General features: G+C 49.6%; 1 protein-coding gene across 2 annotated transcripts; it reads right to left on the bottom strand.

Moving 5' to 3' along the window:
- Positions 1-16: 16 nt before the first annotated feature.
- On the bottom strand, positions 17-13830 carry TMEM183A (transmembrane protein 183A). 2 transcript variants are annotated; one of them, XM_005530195.3, is made up of 8 exons: positions 13696-13830; positions 12898-12987; positions 9857-10012; positions 7157-7316; positions 5569-5749; positions 2301-2381; positions 1484-1639; positions 17-495 (listed from the first exon to the last, which is right to left on the bottom strand). In XM_005530195.3, the coding sequence occupies exons 1-8, from the start codon at positions 13790-13792 to the stop codon at positions 310-312; spliced, it is 1107 nt and encodes a 368-aa protein (XP_005530252.1). In that variant the 5' UTR covers positions 13793-13830; the 3' UTR covers positions 17-309. The 2 variants fall into 2 exon arrangements, with proteins under 2 accessions (XP_005530252.1, XP_014114445.2); XM_014258970.2 differs by having other exon boundaries at positions 7157-7313.
- Positions 13831-14523: the final 693 nt, after the last annotated feature.

Here is a 14523-nt window from a genome sequence, read left to right as displayed (position 1 = left end):
GAGAACACAGGACCACTTTGATTAGCACCAAAAGGATTTTAAATGAACAGTTCCAGGGAGCTCCTTTCAAATCATAAAATGTCAATTTTACATAAAAGTGTGTTTACAAATAGTTTCTGCTTTACACTCAGCTCTGCTCATTACTGACCAGAAGTTATATACATACAAACTAGCTCAGCAGCTTCAACCACTTGCAAGGAGACTGCAGAATTTATTTCAGAAATAAAAATAGGATTTCCTGGTTCCTAGAAATTCTCTTCAGCCTGCCAGATTCAGTCCCCTGTGGGCTCCTGCAGCCTCAGGAGAGCACTAGGCCTTTGGGGAGAAGGGGTACTGTGGGTGCCACCAATCCAGAAGCCTGACACTGTGCACAGGGTCCAGCACCACCTGCACCCCCTGCTCCACGCGCGGCTTCTTCCCGTTGCGCACGGGCGCGTCCTGGAACACCAGGCGCACGCGGTGGTGCCGCATGTCCGTGCTCACCGAGATGGAGAACTGCAAGAGAGGAGAGCAGAGCTGCTTCAGAAAGTCACAGTGACCAAGAGAGCTCTCAACACAACACTTCTAGACTTCATAAATTCCTCTGAATTCTGCAAGTCTCAGGTGTTTCACAGTCACACTCTCAAGGCTAAAGCACAGGATCCAAACGGGCTCTCTGGCTGGCAGCCCCCAACAATCATGCTGTGAGCTCTAAGGGTTGTAAAAGAACACTGGAACTGCCTGGGCAGTGGTGGAGTCACCATCCCTTGCAGTGTTCAAAAGGCCTGTGGATGTGGCACTTGGGACATGCCTTAGGGGTGAGCATGGCAGTGCTGGGACTTGATTGTGAAGGTCTTTTCCAATCTAAGTGATTTTATGAGTCTGATTCTAAGTGAACCTGGAAGCAAGCAGCGGTCAGGAGAAGTCTGGAACTCGCTGCCCAACTCCTAAGCGAGACCAGACTGAACCTCTCCTGAGCAGTGGCCATTTCTGAAATGCTGACTCCCAATCAGGGACCAAACACATTTAAAGAGTTTTCTCATGTGGGATTTTCCTCTCAGAATTTATTGCCATAAAGAGGTATTTTCCTGTGAGGGGCAGACCTCCACTTGTGCTGCTCCCTGTCTCCTGTACCTGCTGCAGATCTGACTAACCTGCCCCCAGACCCTGCACAAACACAGCTCCTGGCAGATTCTCTACATCCTCTCTACTCACTGCACCAAACAGGGAAGAGCCAACGGAAATGGTGAAGTTCAGCTGAGATTCTGAGCATTTCCTCTCTTCATTAACCATATGATTCCCAGAACTGGTTTTCTGATAGAGCAGTAAGATTTATACAGCCCAAAAGAGGCACTGGGTGGGATTCTTGGGGCTGTTCTGTGCAGGGCCAGGAGTTGGGCTTGATGACCCCTGTGGGTCCCTTTGAACACAGGAGATTCCAGGTGCCCCTTCATGTCCTTACAGGAACCTCATCTGCAAAGTCTGGCAGCTTCCTCCCACTCACCAAGGTGAAGGTCATGCCCATGACGATTGGCACGAAGATGAAATTGAAGGTGGTTATCTGCAGCAGGCAGCAATCCTGATCTGGGTTTGTGTGCACTTCCTCATACTGGATTGGGGGCTGGAGACCTTTGCAACACTTGCTCTTAAATCTGGGAGACTTGAAAGAAAGAGAGGAAAATTTAGTGAAGCAGGAAGCTCTGCTGGGTTTGGCTGCTCCTCCCCAGTGCAGCCTGGCAAGGTCTCTCCTCCTCCCCAGGTGTTTGGGCAAAGTATCACATTAACAACAAAATGCCATCACTCAGGATGGGCAATTTTCAGGACCATTTCTTTAGAGGGAAAACCAATTCCCAAGGTTCCCTGAAATTACTGGCTTCTCCCAGTAATTTCTCCACTACTCCACTTCTGGAGGCTTTCCCTGGCAGTGCTTGCTGTCTTCACTTCTCTGAGAAATCTTGGCAATGGCATAACAAGAAGTTTCAGATTTTGGTCAACATTTTGACCACTGCAGTCAAGACTCTCTGGGTTTTGGTAAAAATCAGTAGTGATGACCCAAAGGTGAGATTAATTGGTGTAAAAAATCATCCACATCTTATAGCAGGGAAAGGACACCAAAGGAGGAAATAAAAATGTGGGAATCTAAATGTCTTGGTAACACAAACTGAAAACTGAGTTTAGTTCCACAATGTGCTTCGGTTTACAATGGGAATCAGTTTGCATTTATTGTCTGAATGGACAAAAAGCTTCCACTTCCCTTCTACCCCCCAGAAAAATAATTTCTGCTTCAAACAAAAGTCACAGCTGATCTGGTTCTTTCATACCTGCTTTTTGAACTTGAAGTTGAATTCCCACATTGCTTCTTGTCTGTTCCCTACAATCTTTTTGCACCAGAAAAGCAGACACTGAGGTGGAAAAAAGAAACACAATATTATGAAACCCTTAGAAGCACCACTTTAAATAAGTTTCAACTGATTATAAAGGCCTCCAATTGCAAACACAATTACATAGGAGCAATTAGGAGCCGCTTATTCAAATTAATTACAATTACAAATTAATTCCAAGAACCCTCTCAGCAGTGTAGATATCCCAGTTTCAAGCTGGCCAGCTCCTCATGCAACATGTAGTCACTGATGTGCCAAACAGCAAAATCCTGTAGTGCCATTTGTCCCTTTCCTAGGGCAGGGATGAGTGGTGCAGATTCACCCATTCCCTCCACCCACCAGCAGCTCCCATTAAACTGGGTTCCTAACAAGGTTAAAGCAAGGAACAACAGAGAACAGAATAAGGATCGAAAAGGAAAGGATCTAGAGGGAAATATAAAGACCAGTACACAAGCAATGAGGTGATGGATGAAGAAGTTCCTAAACCACTGGGGTGTCAAATGGAGACCTTGACCTTGCCATCATCAGCACTGACTGTCATCGTTCTGAGTCCAAAACCAGTGCCAGGACAGCACAGTCTGACCAACCTGCTGTCTCTTTTCAAAAGGAAATGAGAAACCAGCCTCAAACAGCCTCAGAAGTCACCAGCACTGCCCTCCCACACAGATACACACTAGGACTGCTCTAATTTCACTTGGTTATCACTGTGGGTCACAGGCTTCAGCCCAGGAGGCTCAGAAGAAGTCCTGTAGGAGGGAAATCCCTGCCTACCAGTCACAGTACAAGCGAGCAGCCTTCAACAATCAAGGAAAGAACCTGGGAAGTCAGTCCAGACATCTCTCAAAGCTTTTCCACACCACAGATGCCAGCCCACCACAGCTGGTCTTATCTTTCATCAGTGTCAGCAGGAAGAGGAGGAATAATGTGGGTAGAGAGAACTCCCTGTGATCCATACACAGTCTCTCCTGAAGAGAGAAGGCCTGACTGGGTTGCAGGGCAGAGCACACATTTAACTTCATTCAAAGATGATCCTAATAAAATGAAGCCAGAGCCAGCCTCTACCACAGGGGCTTTGAAGAGACCAAAGGAGATACAAGATCCTCTACTTCAACTCTAAGTCATATCCATAAACAAGAGTCCTTAAAGGACCCTTTTTCTCCACAACCTTCATGAAGTGAACAACAAAGCTCTGTGGAGTAAAGCTCAGAAACATGCATGGAATAACCTCCACTTGGGAGGAAGCAGCCCTCAAGTTTTTTCCAATAAAAACCTTCTCCAGATCTTTTAACTCAGATGAGCAGCAGATGCTGCTGAGTTTAACTCCACCATCAGTGGCATTTGTAGTTCACCTGCAGAGACAGCCTGGTCTAGCAACCTGTTTGGTCATGGCAAGTAGTGAAGCACAAAAGGTCAGTACCTCCTAAGGGGCAGAGGATGTCGTCCTCGGGTCAGCCGTCCTGCCCTTCAGACGCGCCGTGCGGCTGCCGCTCCGCCCAAAATAATGGGGTGTCTTTAAAGGGCAAACACCTCTGCTGACACCATAACGGCTCCAAGTGTCCCACACAAGCTAGGCTAGGGAAAGAAAAAAGGAAATTAAAGAGGAAAAGCTAGGTTGGATCACACCCAGGACTGGGCTTTCCTCTAGCCACATGCAGTTTAGGTAGTCGTTGCTGTTAGCGTCAGCAACCCACAAAGGTACAACCAAAGCCCAGGAAAGCCAGAACGTGAGGAGGCAGTGCCAGGTCCTCCTCCAAACCCTCTGTGCTGAGGAACTTCTGTGCACAGTCACACAAGTACAGCTCAGAGTCCTGCAGTGCAGTAGTACAGCAAGACCAGGTTCAGGGTGGCTCTTTCATGCTGCAAGGGGTTAGGTCAAACCTCTACTGCTTTGACAAAGTCTCGTCCCCATTTAATTTCCTTTTTTAAAAGCTGAACAATGAAAGACTGCACTTAAAAGGATCCTCCTCCAACTGTTAGTACAGGAGAAGCACTAGCAGTGGGCACCAAAGCCGTTATGATGTCACCAGGAATCCTCCTGACCCTGCCAGCACCACCTTGGGGTTCCAGCTCCTACAGCCACGAGCAGTGGGAGCCTGGGCTCAGGACTACTGGAATTTCCTCCAAGTGTCTTCTTTTTTCAGTTGGTAAGAATGAAGATCCCCAGCCTGGGGACTCAGGAAGAGAACGAGAAGCTCTGGATGCAGAGATAAGACCGCACACAGAGCCATGTGCTTTTCCCTGTGCTGCAGCACCACCTCCTGTGTGCTGCTGGATGCTCCCCGAGCCTATGGGGACACAGCTGGGACAGGGAGAGGAAGGAAGGAAGGCAGGATGTCACGTACAGATAGATGAAGCTCCTCTATTTTGAATAGAAAAGAAAGAGTAACTCCTCAATGAAACCCACTTCAGTTGGGCTCCAAAATCCTCATTCAACAGGTTTTTGACCTTGGATTTGGAGGTGGAGAATTCACATTGTTGTTTAAGCTGCTCACAGAGTATCGGCCAGTTGCAAGTTAAAACCAAACAAGAGACACAAAGGCATTTCAGAGTTAATGGTCAACAGCAATTAAAGAGGAATGAGAAGCAAGTGCTCCAAGCTGGGATAGCACAGGGAATTACCTGCCCACACCACAGACAAACCCTTCACAGCCCAACACAAGTGCTGCCCAGTCTCAGAACAGACACTGCCTCTGCACATTTGCCATGCTCACCCCAGCGTCACCACCCCACCTCACCCACACACCAGACCACGGATGACCTGCAGGAAAGCAGGGTGACACAACTCCTGCCATCAGTGTCACTCTTGAGCTCTCCAGAGGCCTGTTACAGAGAGAAGATGTACTCTGGCAGACAGTGTCAGAATAAAGCAAAACATATAAAAGCTGATCCCATGGAACCTCATTCAGAGGAGGGGAGAGTTGCAAACATCCCTTGCAGTTCTGACATCCAGTGAAACCAGGACTGGTTTTGCTGGTTAAAATGGTGTAGTGTAGGACTCGGGCAGAAGTTACTCTAAAACGTAACAAGTAACCAGCCCAGTTTTACAGATCCTTTTATTTACTGAGAATACCCAGTTAGTGACCATCCTACACCCCAGCTTCACTGGTGACCATCTCCACATCATCCGTTTTTCCTCTAGAAAGAAAAAAACCTGAACAGAAACAGTAACACTTCAGACAAATCCCAGTTCCTGAGTGATGCCACTTACTCTGGAATTCTTTAAAGTGCTGGGAGTACTGTCTGGGATGGCGGGGTTCCTGGAGAGGCGGGCGGCGAAGGGCTCGTACATGTGGAACAGGGAGCGGATGACGCAGGCGCGCAGGCAGTGCAGCTTCTCCATGGACTCCGGCCGCAGGCGCAGGGGCAGGTACGCATCCAGGCTGTAGTGCCTGCAGAACCCACAGCCATGGTGTCACCCCCAGGGCACAGCCAGGGGCACAGCTGTGTCAGAGGGAAACTCCACATCTGTCTGACCACAGGACAGACCCTCAGGGCTGCGAGGGGGGCGTGCTGCTGACTGGACATCACACGGCAGCCTCAAAGCCGTGAGCTGCACCAGGCAGGCGTCCAGCCCACACATCCTGCTGCAGCTCCCAATTCCTAGCTTGCCTAGAGACCAGCTGGGGATGTAGCTGCAGGCTGCACAAAGGGCTGCAGGTTGCTGTACGTTCTCAGGGACTCCCAGCTGAGCTGACTGTAGCTCCCAGCACTGCCAGAGCAGCCCCAGCACTTGCACTCAAGGGCTATTCCTTGATCGCATTCCAAAGGAGCCTCTGCTATGGAATGTCCCACTAAAAACCAGGGGCGAGGGTGACCACAGCTGCTGTCTACTCTGCCCCTGCTGCTTGTGCCTCCTGGGCAACAGGTAAATGTAAAAGATGTGTAAAGAAAATATTCTGTCCTGAAGGAATATCCCAGTGGCATGCACTGGGACAGAAGGATTTGTATCAACTCCTGACCATCCCTTTGCCCTCCTTGCTTTCACTTACTCCTGTCACTGTACAGCTCCAAGATGCCCCAATACAGGGAGGTGGCTGTGATCAGAGCTTGAAGCAGGGCGAGTTGTCCATCAGTGACGTTTCCCTTTCAGCACTGACTATGCCACACACACTTGGAGAGGTTGATATATACAAATGTTGGGCCATGGCAAACAGAGAAGGACACAAAGATCGGAGATTTTACAGGGAACATACAGGAATACACCTCAAAAATCCATTTCCAGATCCAAAACAGACATGACATTAGAATCTAATAATGGTCGGGGTTGGAAGGGACCTTAAAGCTCAGCTCATTCCACCCCCTGCCATAGGCAGGGACACCTTCCACTATGACAGGGTGCTCCAACCTGGCCTCAGACACTTACAGGAATGGGACAACCACAGTTTCTCTGGGCAACCTGTGCCAGGACCTCACTGCCTTCACAGCCAAGAATTTTGTTCCTAACCAATCTAATCCTGCCCTCTGCCCACAGTTTAAAACCATTGCTCCGTGTCCTGTCACCACCCACCCATACAAAAAGTCCCTCTGCCTCCCTTTTATAAGCCCCCTTAAGGTACTAGAAGGCCACAGGGAGGTCTTTCCCAAGCCTTCTCTTCTCCAGGATGAACAACCCCAGCTCTCTCAGCTTGTCTTTGAGGGAGAAGAATATTCCAAAACCCCATGCCAAGACAGGCCCACATCACCATGTCAATGTGCAAACACAGGGCCCAGGCCCACAGGGAATGATTCCCTTATTTCCAGCTCTGCAGAGAACTGCTCTGTACTGAAAGCAGTGTAAAAATTCTCTAGGGTCTCACCTTCTGTAGAGCCTGGTCCAAAATGCAGCAGTGCAAGTGACAGTCCAGGCTTTCTTGCAGATCAGAGAGAACCGGACAATGTCCTCAGGGCGGATGTAGGAAGCCAGGAGCAGCCAGATGTCGATGGGATATTCCTCTCCTCCTCCCCCTTCAGCATCTTCTAAAGGCAATGAGGGTATATTAGCACAGGATGTCCCATCTGCACCAATTCTCACCTAGACACACACACTGCACACCTGGCAGCACAGATGGGCCACTAAATTACACACAGAGCCAGTCCAAGCCCAGTCTGCACAATCTCAGTGGCCCTCCTCCCCAGTCCCATCGGTGGCCACACAGCCACGACACCTCCCTGTCGTTCTAATTGGGAACGGCAGGAAAGAACGACACGGACTCTCAAGGGAGTCAGAACAGGAGAAAATCTCTAGTTTATTGCTCTAGGCTTGTTATATAGATTAGTTCGTGGAAAGTACAGAAAGGAAACTCTTATTGGTCAGTAAATCACCACATCACCATCATTGGTCAGTGGGGTTCACCACCCCCTGACTTTCTCCTGCAAGGAAAACAAGAGGACAGACAAACAGCACCTGGCAGTTGTTTTCTGTTTCTGAGGATTGTTTTGAAATCCTCCTATGAATTCTCAGGCTAGCTTCTCAGGCAGGACTGAGAGGCCATGGGGCCTGCAGCCTGCTCCAAAGCTAGCATCCATACCTCCCCTGTGCTGGACACCTGCCACTGTTACCTCTGCTGCACAAGTGGGCAAAGTGGCAGATTCATAAAGGAATTCAGGCTGAAAGGGTTCTCTGGAAGTTTCTAATCCAGCAACTCAGCTCAAAGCACACAGAATTAAATAATTTTGTTCAGCATCGTCTCCAAGTGAGTTCTGTGTGCAAGGATGGAAACCACAAAGCCTTTCTGGACCCCGTTTCAATGCCTGACCCTGTCACAGCTGAAATACCACTGTGAGGTTGAGAAATAAAAACTGGATGTCAAATAGAGGCAACTTTATGTAAAGGAGGGCCAAGCTCCTGCATTTTTAATCAAAAGGACATTCAACAGACCACTAAAATTGATTCACACTTGAAGACCTTGATCATTGACACTGCCAGGCTTGTCAATTCTTTGTTCCAGTGGTCATAGTATTTTGGTAGGAGTTCTGTCAGGGAGGGAAATTCTGTTCTGCATCTGGCAATCAGCTGCTTTTCTTAAATCTCTTAATTTCATTAAAGCTTCTCAATGGGAACTTTTAATGCAATTCACATGAGAATGGCCTGTTCTTCCTCTCAGAGGTGTCAGAACTGCTCAGTCAGAACTGAGGGCTCCCACTCTCTTCATTCCTGTGAGTATTTTGTAGTTTACACTACGTGTTTTTCCACAGACACTGCTCCAACTTTAGGAGTAAAAAATACTTTTAAAGAATATAAGTAGGTGAACGATACTGAGCATTAGGAAGGATAAGAACAGAGAAGGAAAACACAACTTGTGCACAGTGCTAACAGGAAAAGCTGCTGTGAGGTCTCTGGCATAGAAACAGTGTTTGGGAACTTGAGGGTGCCACATGTAACCCTGAGACAGCAGGTTAATACAAAGGGCAATTTTTATCCTCAAGTGATGCTTGCCAAAGAAAGCTCTGGATGTGCTCACTTCTCCACAGCACTTCAGATTTATTTATGGCAGGCACACCCACAAGGGGCTGCTACACCCTCTCTGCTGGGTCAGCTCAGGCTCAAGAAGCCGTCAACCTCCACACTGCTGAACTCAGAGGGCAGCCACAAGCTGTTCTAGCACCATTTTTTCCTCCCTAAACATGCAGCAGAAACAAGACAAGGCTGTAGCAGAACAGAATATTGTCTTTCCAGACACATAGCTCCAGCCACCCAGATATTATTTTGCCAGGATTCTGAAGGATGCCTTAATATAAGAAGTTAAACTCTTTTAACTCCCTTCCCAGAGACAGTGCTGTCTATGTTCAGTCTGTGGTGGATGATCACGTGCTACATAAATTGCTACTAAGCTCAAGAAAACTGGTTAAAATTTGCTTCTCAACCTGAAAGCAAACTGTTACTAGAAACATCTGCAGGGTTTTCCAGTCCAGCAGAGCTGTTTGCTGATTACACTGCATTGTCAATGGATTTCTACAGAGTTGCACAAAGTTAAGTGCTGAAGGATACATCTCCCTTGAATTAATATATTATGATGCCACTAGGATCAAATGCACTTCCTTGCTGGAAAAATAGCCCTTTAAACCCATTTGTAACAAACCACAGCCTTGGAAACACACTGAAAACAGAGCTTCTGTTTTACCAACAACTGCATCATGGACAACAGCACTTCAACCCCAAAGCAAACCTGCTGCCACCACCCCACGTTCAGTGAAGCAACACAGCCAGTAGCAAAGTTGCACAACTCTGGAATAGCAGTGTTTGTTTTCCAAGGCTGAGGGATATTTGCTAAAAGCAAGGAGCTCTCAGGATCTGATTTCATGCCCCAGGCTCTGCCTTTGTGCAAATCCAGCTCCTGTGACCAAGTGCCAGCACATTTGCAAGTGACTAAACCCTTGGCATTTCTTTGTGTGGCACACACAAGTTCTAGAATGCTCCAAGAGCCCCATCACCATCCTGTAAATCGACAGCATGAGCATCCCCCATGCAGGACATGCAGCAGGAGCCCACAGAGCCCCAGGAGGGCAGGCAACCACACCTTTGTGCCTTTTGCTCTTCTTTTTCCTGGAGGCAGCTCTCCCATTGATGCTCTCCTTGATATCCATCTCATCGCTGCTGTCACAGGACTCTCCCGACACAGAGAGAACTTCCTCAGCAGGAACACAGGAAGCTTCCAAACCACACAGGGATTTTACTGCAATCAAGAACGACAGTAAGTAAAACAGCAGAAAGGAAAAGGTGATCCAAGTTCAGGAGATGCTTCAGTGGAACCACTGCTTTACAGCTTTTCTGGCGAGTGACACAAGCAAGTAAATCCTGAGCTGAAGGATTACCTTGTCAGGGAAAGATTAGCAGGGGTGAGTGAATGGGAAACATAATTATTCAGCTGCTTGTTTTAAAGAATGTGCAATGAGGACGATTACCAGCACATTATACAGATCCCACTGGCTTAGCTGAAGCTATTTACAACTCCAAATGAAACAACAGGCTCTTTCTAAAGGGTAACTGGTTTCCCTGAACAGCAGAGTTGCTTGCATGGCCATGCTCAGCCTGGAGCAGCACCTGCTCTGGAACTGTTTAATGAGCATGGAGAAGACTCGCCTCCTTTGCAGCAGGACAAACTTCCTGTGGCCGATGACACAATCCACTGGGGCTGGAACTCAGTGTTAAGTGCACAGGAGTTCCACTTACCCTGGTATTTAGTGAAGGGAACGACTCTGGCCTAGCGAGGAAAACAGCCAATTCAATCAGCTGGAGTTTGGGTTTTTTGTTTTTCTGTATCTGGGGACATGTTTAGAGATATCCTTGTTCAAAAATATTATTTTTAAAACTCTATCTGTAAGCTGAGGGCTCATTAGGGCAGAAAAATCCACATGTGAGTCAGTAATGACAGTCTTGGAAAAAGAAAGGTGTGGTCCTACATTACAGCTCTGTGAGGCACTGCCACAGAGACCAGCAAACACAGCAGCTTTGCAAACAGGCTGTGAAATTCATTCAAGAGCTGAATTTCAACCCAACACTCTGGCTGAAGAATAGAACATGACCATGAGGTCAGAGGAGGCTTACAGTTTTCAAGCTTTTCTACCCAGCACAAACTGAATCCCAGGAAGGTTTTATACATCCCAGTTCCAGTATCTGCAGTCACCAGAGCCACTGAAGAGCAAAATGTGCTGTTTGAATCACAGAGACAGAGAAGCAGGAAAACAAACAACAACAAGAAACAGAACATAAACTCAGGTGGAAAATATTATCATTTCTAACCACCATTTTAAGGTTTTAAAATGAAAAGACAGCAGATGGAAAGACAGTCTTCAGACAGGACTTGACTGTACCCACTGACTAGACACACCTCAATACTTTGCTAAACCAGTTCTACCTCACTTTGCACAGTTTGTTTTATAAACTGGATGCTTTCCTGGCACCTACATGTATTCATGGTAGTTGTCTCCCCTACTGCCAAATCCTACTGCCCTCTCCACATGACCTTTTATAGGTAAAAAGAGAGTGAAATAGGTGGCAACACAAATGACAGCGAGTTAAAACAGCAAATACAGCCAAACAAGAGAGGACAAAATTGACAGGGACTCAGAGTGGGGTTTAGAAGAGTCCACTCCACTCTGCTGAGGAAAAGCCAACCTCTGAGTCAACATCACGAGTCCACTGAGCAGTGAATGGCTGCACTGCAATCCTGCAGAGGCACCCTCTCTTCACCTCCCTGTTGTAATCCTCCCATCTTGGGCATTAGAATGGGGAGGAAAAAAGCCCAGAAAAATTCCCCCTGGCCATGGCTCCCCTGCTGGTGAAGCTCCCATGGGATGCTCGCTGTGGGAAGGGCCCTGCCCGCTGCAGTCCCATCCAGCACGGGCTTCACTCTGAACCAAGCTTCTGGAGGGCAGCAAGGGACCAAAGGGGGAGCTCCTGGCCCCAAGAATGGCACCCCACGATGCACAGATAAGGCTGGGCCAGATAAGGCTGCAGCACGGTCACAGCTGGGCCAGATAAGGCTGACGCACAGCCCTAGGGCAGGGGAGGAGAGATCCTAAGGATCCCGAGGATCCAGAAGGGAAACCCATGAAACTGCACTGCAAAGAGCTGGGAAAGGGTAGGCAGGGAACTGATGTGACCTGGAGTCACCAGGATGAGGTGGAGGTGAGCCAGAAACACAGCAGGAAAGGCGATAAACTGCATGAATCAGGTGATGCTGGGGCAGGGAGCACAGAACACCAGCGGTTTGCCAGCATGATGCTGAAGTGCTGGACTTTGCCTCAAGGAGACAGAACACAGATGGGTGAACAAGATCCGAATGGGAGGAGAGAAGTCCCAAAGGAGGAAGGTGCCCTGATCTTAAAAGCTTGAGAAGTAGCAGCTGAAGAGGAGGTTCACGAGCACCAGTGCCCCTGACAGGCACTCCTGCAGAGTGCATACTGTCTCAAGCAATGCAAGATTTCAGCAGCAAACCAAGAGTTTTCCTTTATGAAAAGTTCAGTCATCAGTGTCAACACAACAACATCCACCTCCAACGTGAGTGACCAGCTACATTTAAAAGGCCTAAACATCACCATTTCTCAAGCAAGTGGGGTGTGTTAGTTCAGAAAGCTTCCAGATGAGGAAGTAGATAACAAAATACTGCACCACCTTTCCAGGAAAACTCCTTGCTTACAGAGTTCACCAAAAAAACAGCAACACGCTCCCAAGACCTCCTTGCAACACGTTTGACAGAACTATCACAATCTTACCCCCCCTGCAAAGAACTTTACCTGCTAATAAAGTTATCTACAGTTTTATATGTGGTAATAAAGTAATAAAGACTTTTATCATGTTATTTTCTGCTTCAAGCAGGAGATGACACCCAAGCTTCTCCATCTCAGGCACTAAGACTCAGCGATTCTTGCAGCAGGCTTTCTGCAAAACCTCCTAAGTCCTTAACACGTGATTATCTACAGACTAGCACAGGCTCATTTTCAGCACTAAAGGACACACATTTTCTCAGTTTAAGGAACAGGAGTTTCCCATGTCGTGCAGAGGCCAGCAAAACGTGAATGCAGTGTGGGGGAGGCTGAGGCCCGAGGGCAGACTCACCTTCCTGCTGCACTGCGTTGGCCACAGCTTTCTTCACCCGTCCAGACTTCACAACAGCTGGGTCCGAGTTGGCATAATCTGCCACGGTCACTGCAGAGCGGGGGAAACAGGGGTCAGAGGGACTAGGGATTATGGGGAGGGGACACAAATCACGATGCCTAAAGAGAACAGTACCCAGAGAAGCAGAGGCTCGAGGAGGAGATGCACAAGCAGGAAAATGAGCCTTAGAAGAGAGATGCAGGCCAGGAGTCCCCAGCAAGTTTTTACTCCAGACTTTTAGTCTACCAGGCTCAGGGGACCCACATCCCTGCCCTGCCCAGTGCAATTCCCCTTCTCTCACCACCTCAACTAATCCCATTCTCCTTCACACAGCCCAACTCAAGCCTGGCTGATCCTCTGGTCCCAGGCTCCTCCTCCATAGACAGAGAGGTCTCCTTTCCACATACGCATCCAGAACCCCTCTGGAGAATCCCGACGCAGCTCTCTGCCTGCACAAACCCGAGACGGCCCAGCTCACTCCTAGGTCAGCCTGGACCGTCCTCCTTCCCCTCAACCCCCTCACCCAGGCCAAGCCCAGGCCTTTACCTCCTCCCACAGGCCCTAATGTAGGCCCAGGCCTCCTCTCGGCCTGCACCAGCAGGGCCGAGCTCGGCACGGGTCACCTCAGGCCCGGCTCATCTCAGGCCCGACTTCCCTCACACTCCCCGCTCCCCTCATCAGGCGCCGCTCCCCGCCTCAGCCCCAGCTCCCCTCAGCCGCGGCCCAGGCCCGGCTCCGCTGGCCCGGCCCGGCTCTCACCCCGCTCGGAGCACACGTCGTCGGCGCGGAATTTGAGGCGTTTGCGGGCGCCCCTGCGGGGCATGGCGGCGGCGGCGGGGCGGCCGCGCGGGGCCATGTCCGGCCGGGCCCCGCGGGGACAGCGGGGACAGCGCCACAGCGCCCGCCCCGCGCGCGTCACCCCGCGACCTCGCGCGCCGCTCTGACGTCACCGGGGGTGTGACATAACTTCCCAGTCCTGAGGGGAGCCCCCCGCAGCGCTCCCAGTAACGCGGATCCCTGGGAGGATCCTCCCCTAGGTATGAAGAGCTGTGCAGTAATTGTCCCCTCCCGGTAATCGGGGTGTTTGAGAGATTGCCTCCTCCCAGTTCTCCCATTAACAGGTGAAGCCCCTGCCTGAGGAGCTTCCCCCCTGCCCCAGGCCCGCCAGTAATGGGGGGTCCTACGGGGATTCTCTTCAGCTCTGAGGGCCGGCGAGGTAACTGTAAGTGAGCAGTAAGAGTTACTTCACTCCAGTAAGCAGGGCGCTTGAGGGGATCCCTCCTACACACACCAGTGCTCCCAGTCCTGAGGGTCCCTGAGGTGAACGCTACTCCAGTGCTCCCAGTCACAAAGGCCTTTAAGGCAGCTGGCTCCCCAGTGCTCCCAGTAACGAGGGCCTCTGAGTAAGCGTGTCCCCAGCTCTCCCAGGAACATGGATCTCCGAGGGAATTGCCCCCCAAGTCCTCCCTGTAATGCAAGTCCCTGAGGTAACTGTGCCCCACGTCGCCCTCCAGTCCTGCCAGTAAAGAGGGGCTCTGGGATAATTGCCCTTCCCAGTCATCCCAGTAAGGAGAGGCTCTGGGATAA

This window comes from Pseudopodoces humilis, chromosome 26, assembly GCF_049639895.1.
Source record: "Pseudopodoces humilis isolate 2021_Gansu_Grassland_sample_001 chromosome 26, ASM4963989v1, whole genome shotgun sequence".
In the NCBI taxonomy this organism is placed as follows: domain Eukaryota; kingdom Metazoa; phylum Chordata; class Aves; order Passeriformes; family Paridae; genus Pseudopodoces; species Pseudopodoces humilis.
The sequence above is the reverse complement of the archived record's forward strand: the minus strand, read 5'-3'. Positions and strand labels throughout refer to the sequence as shown.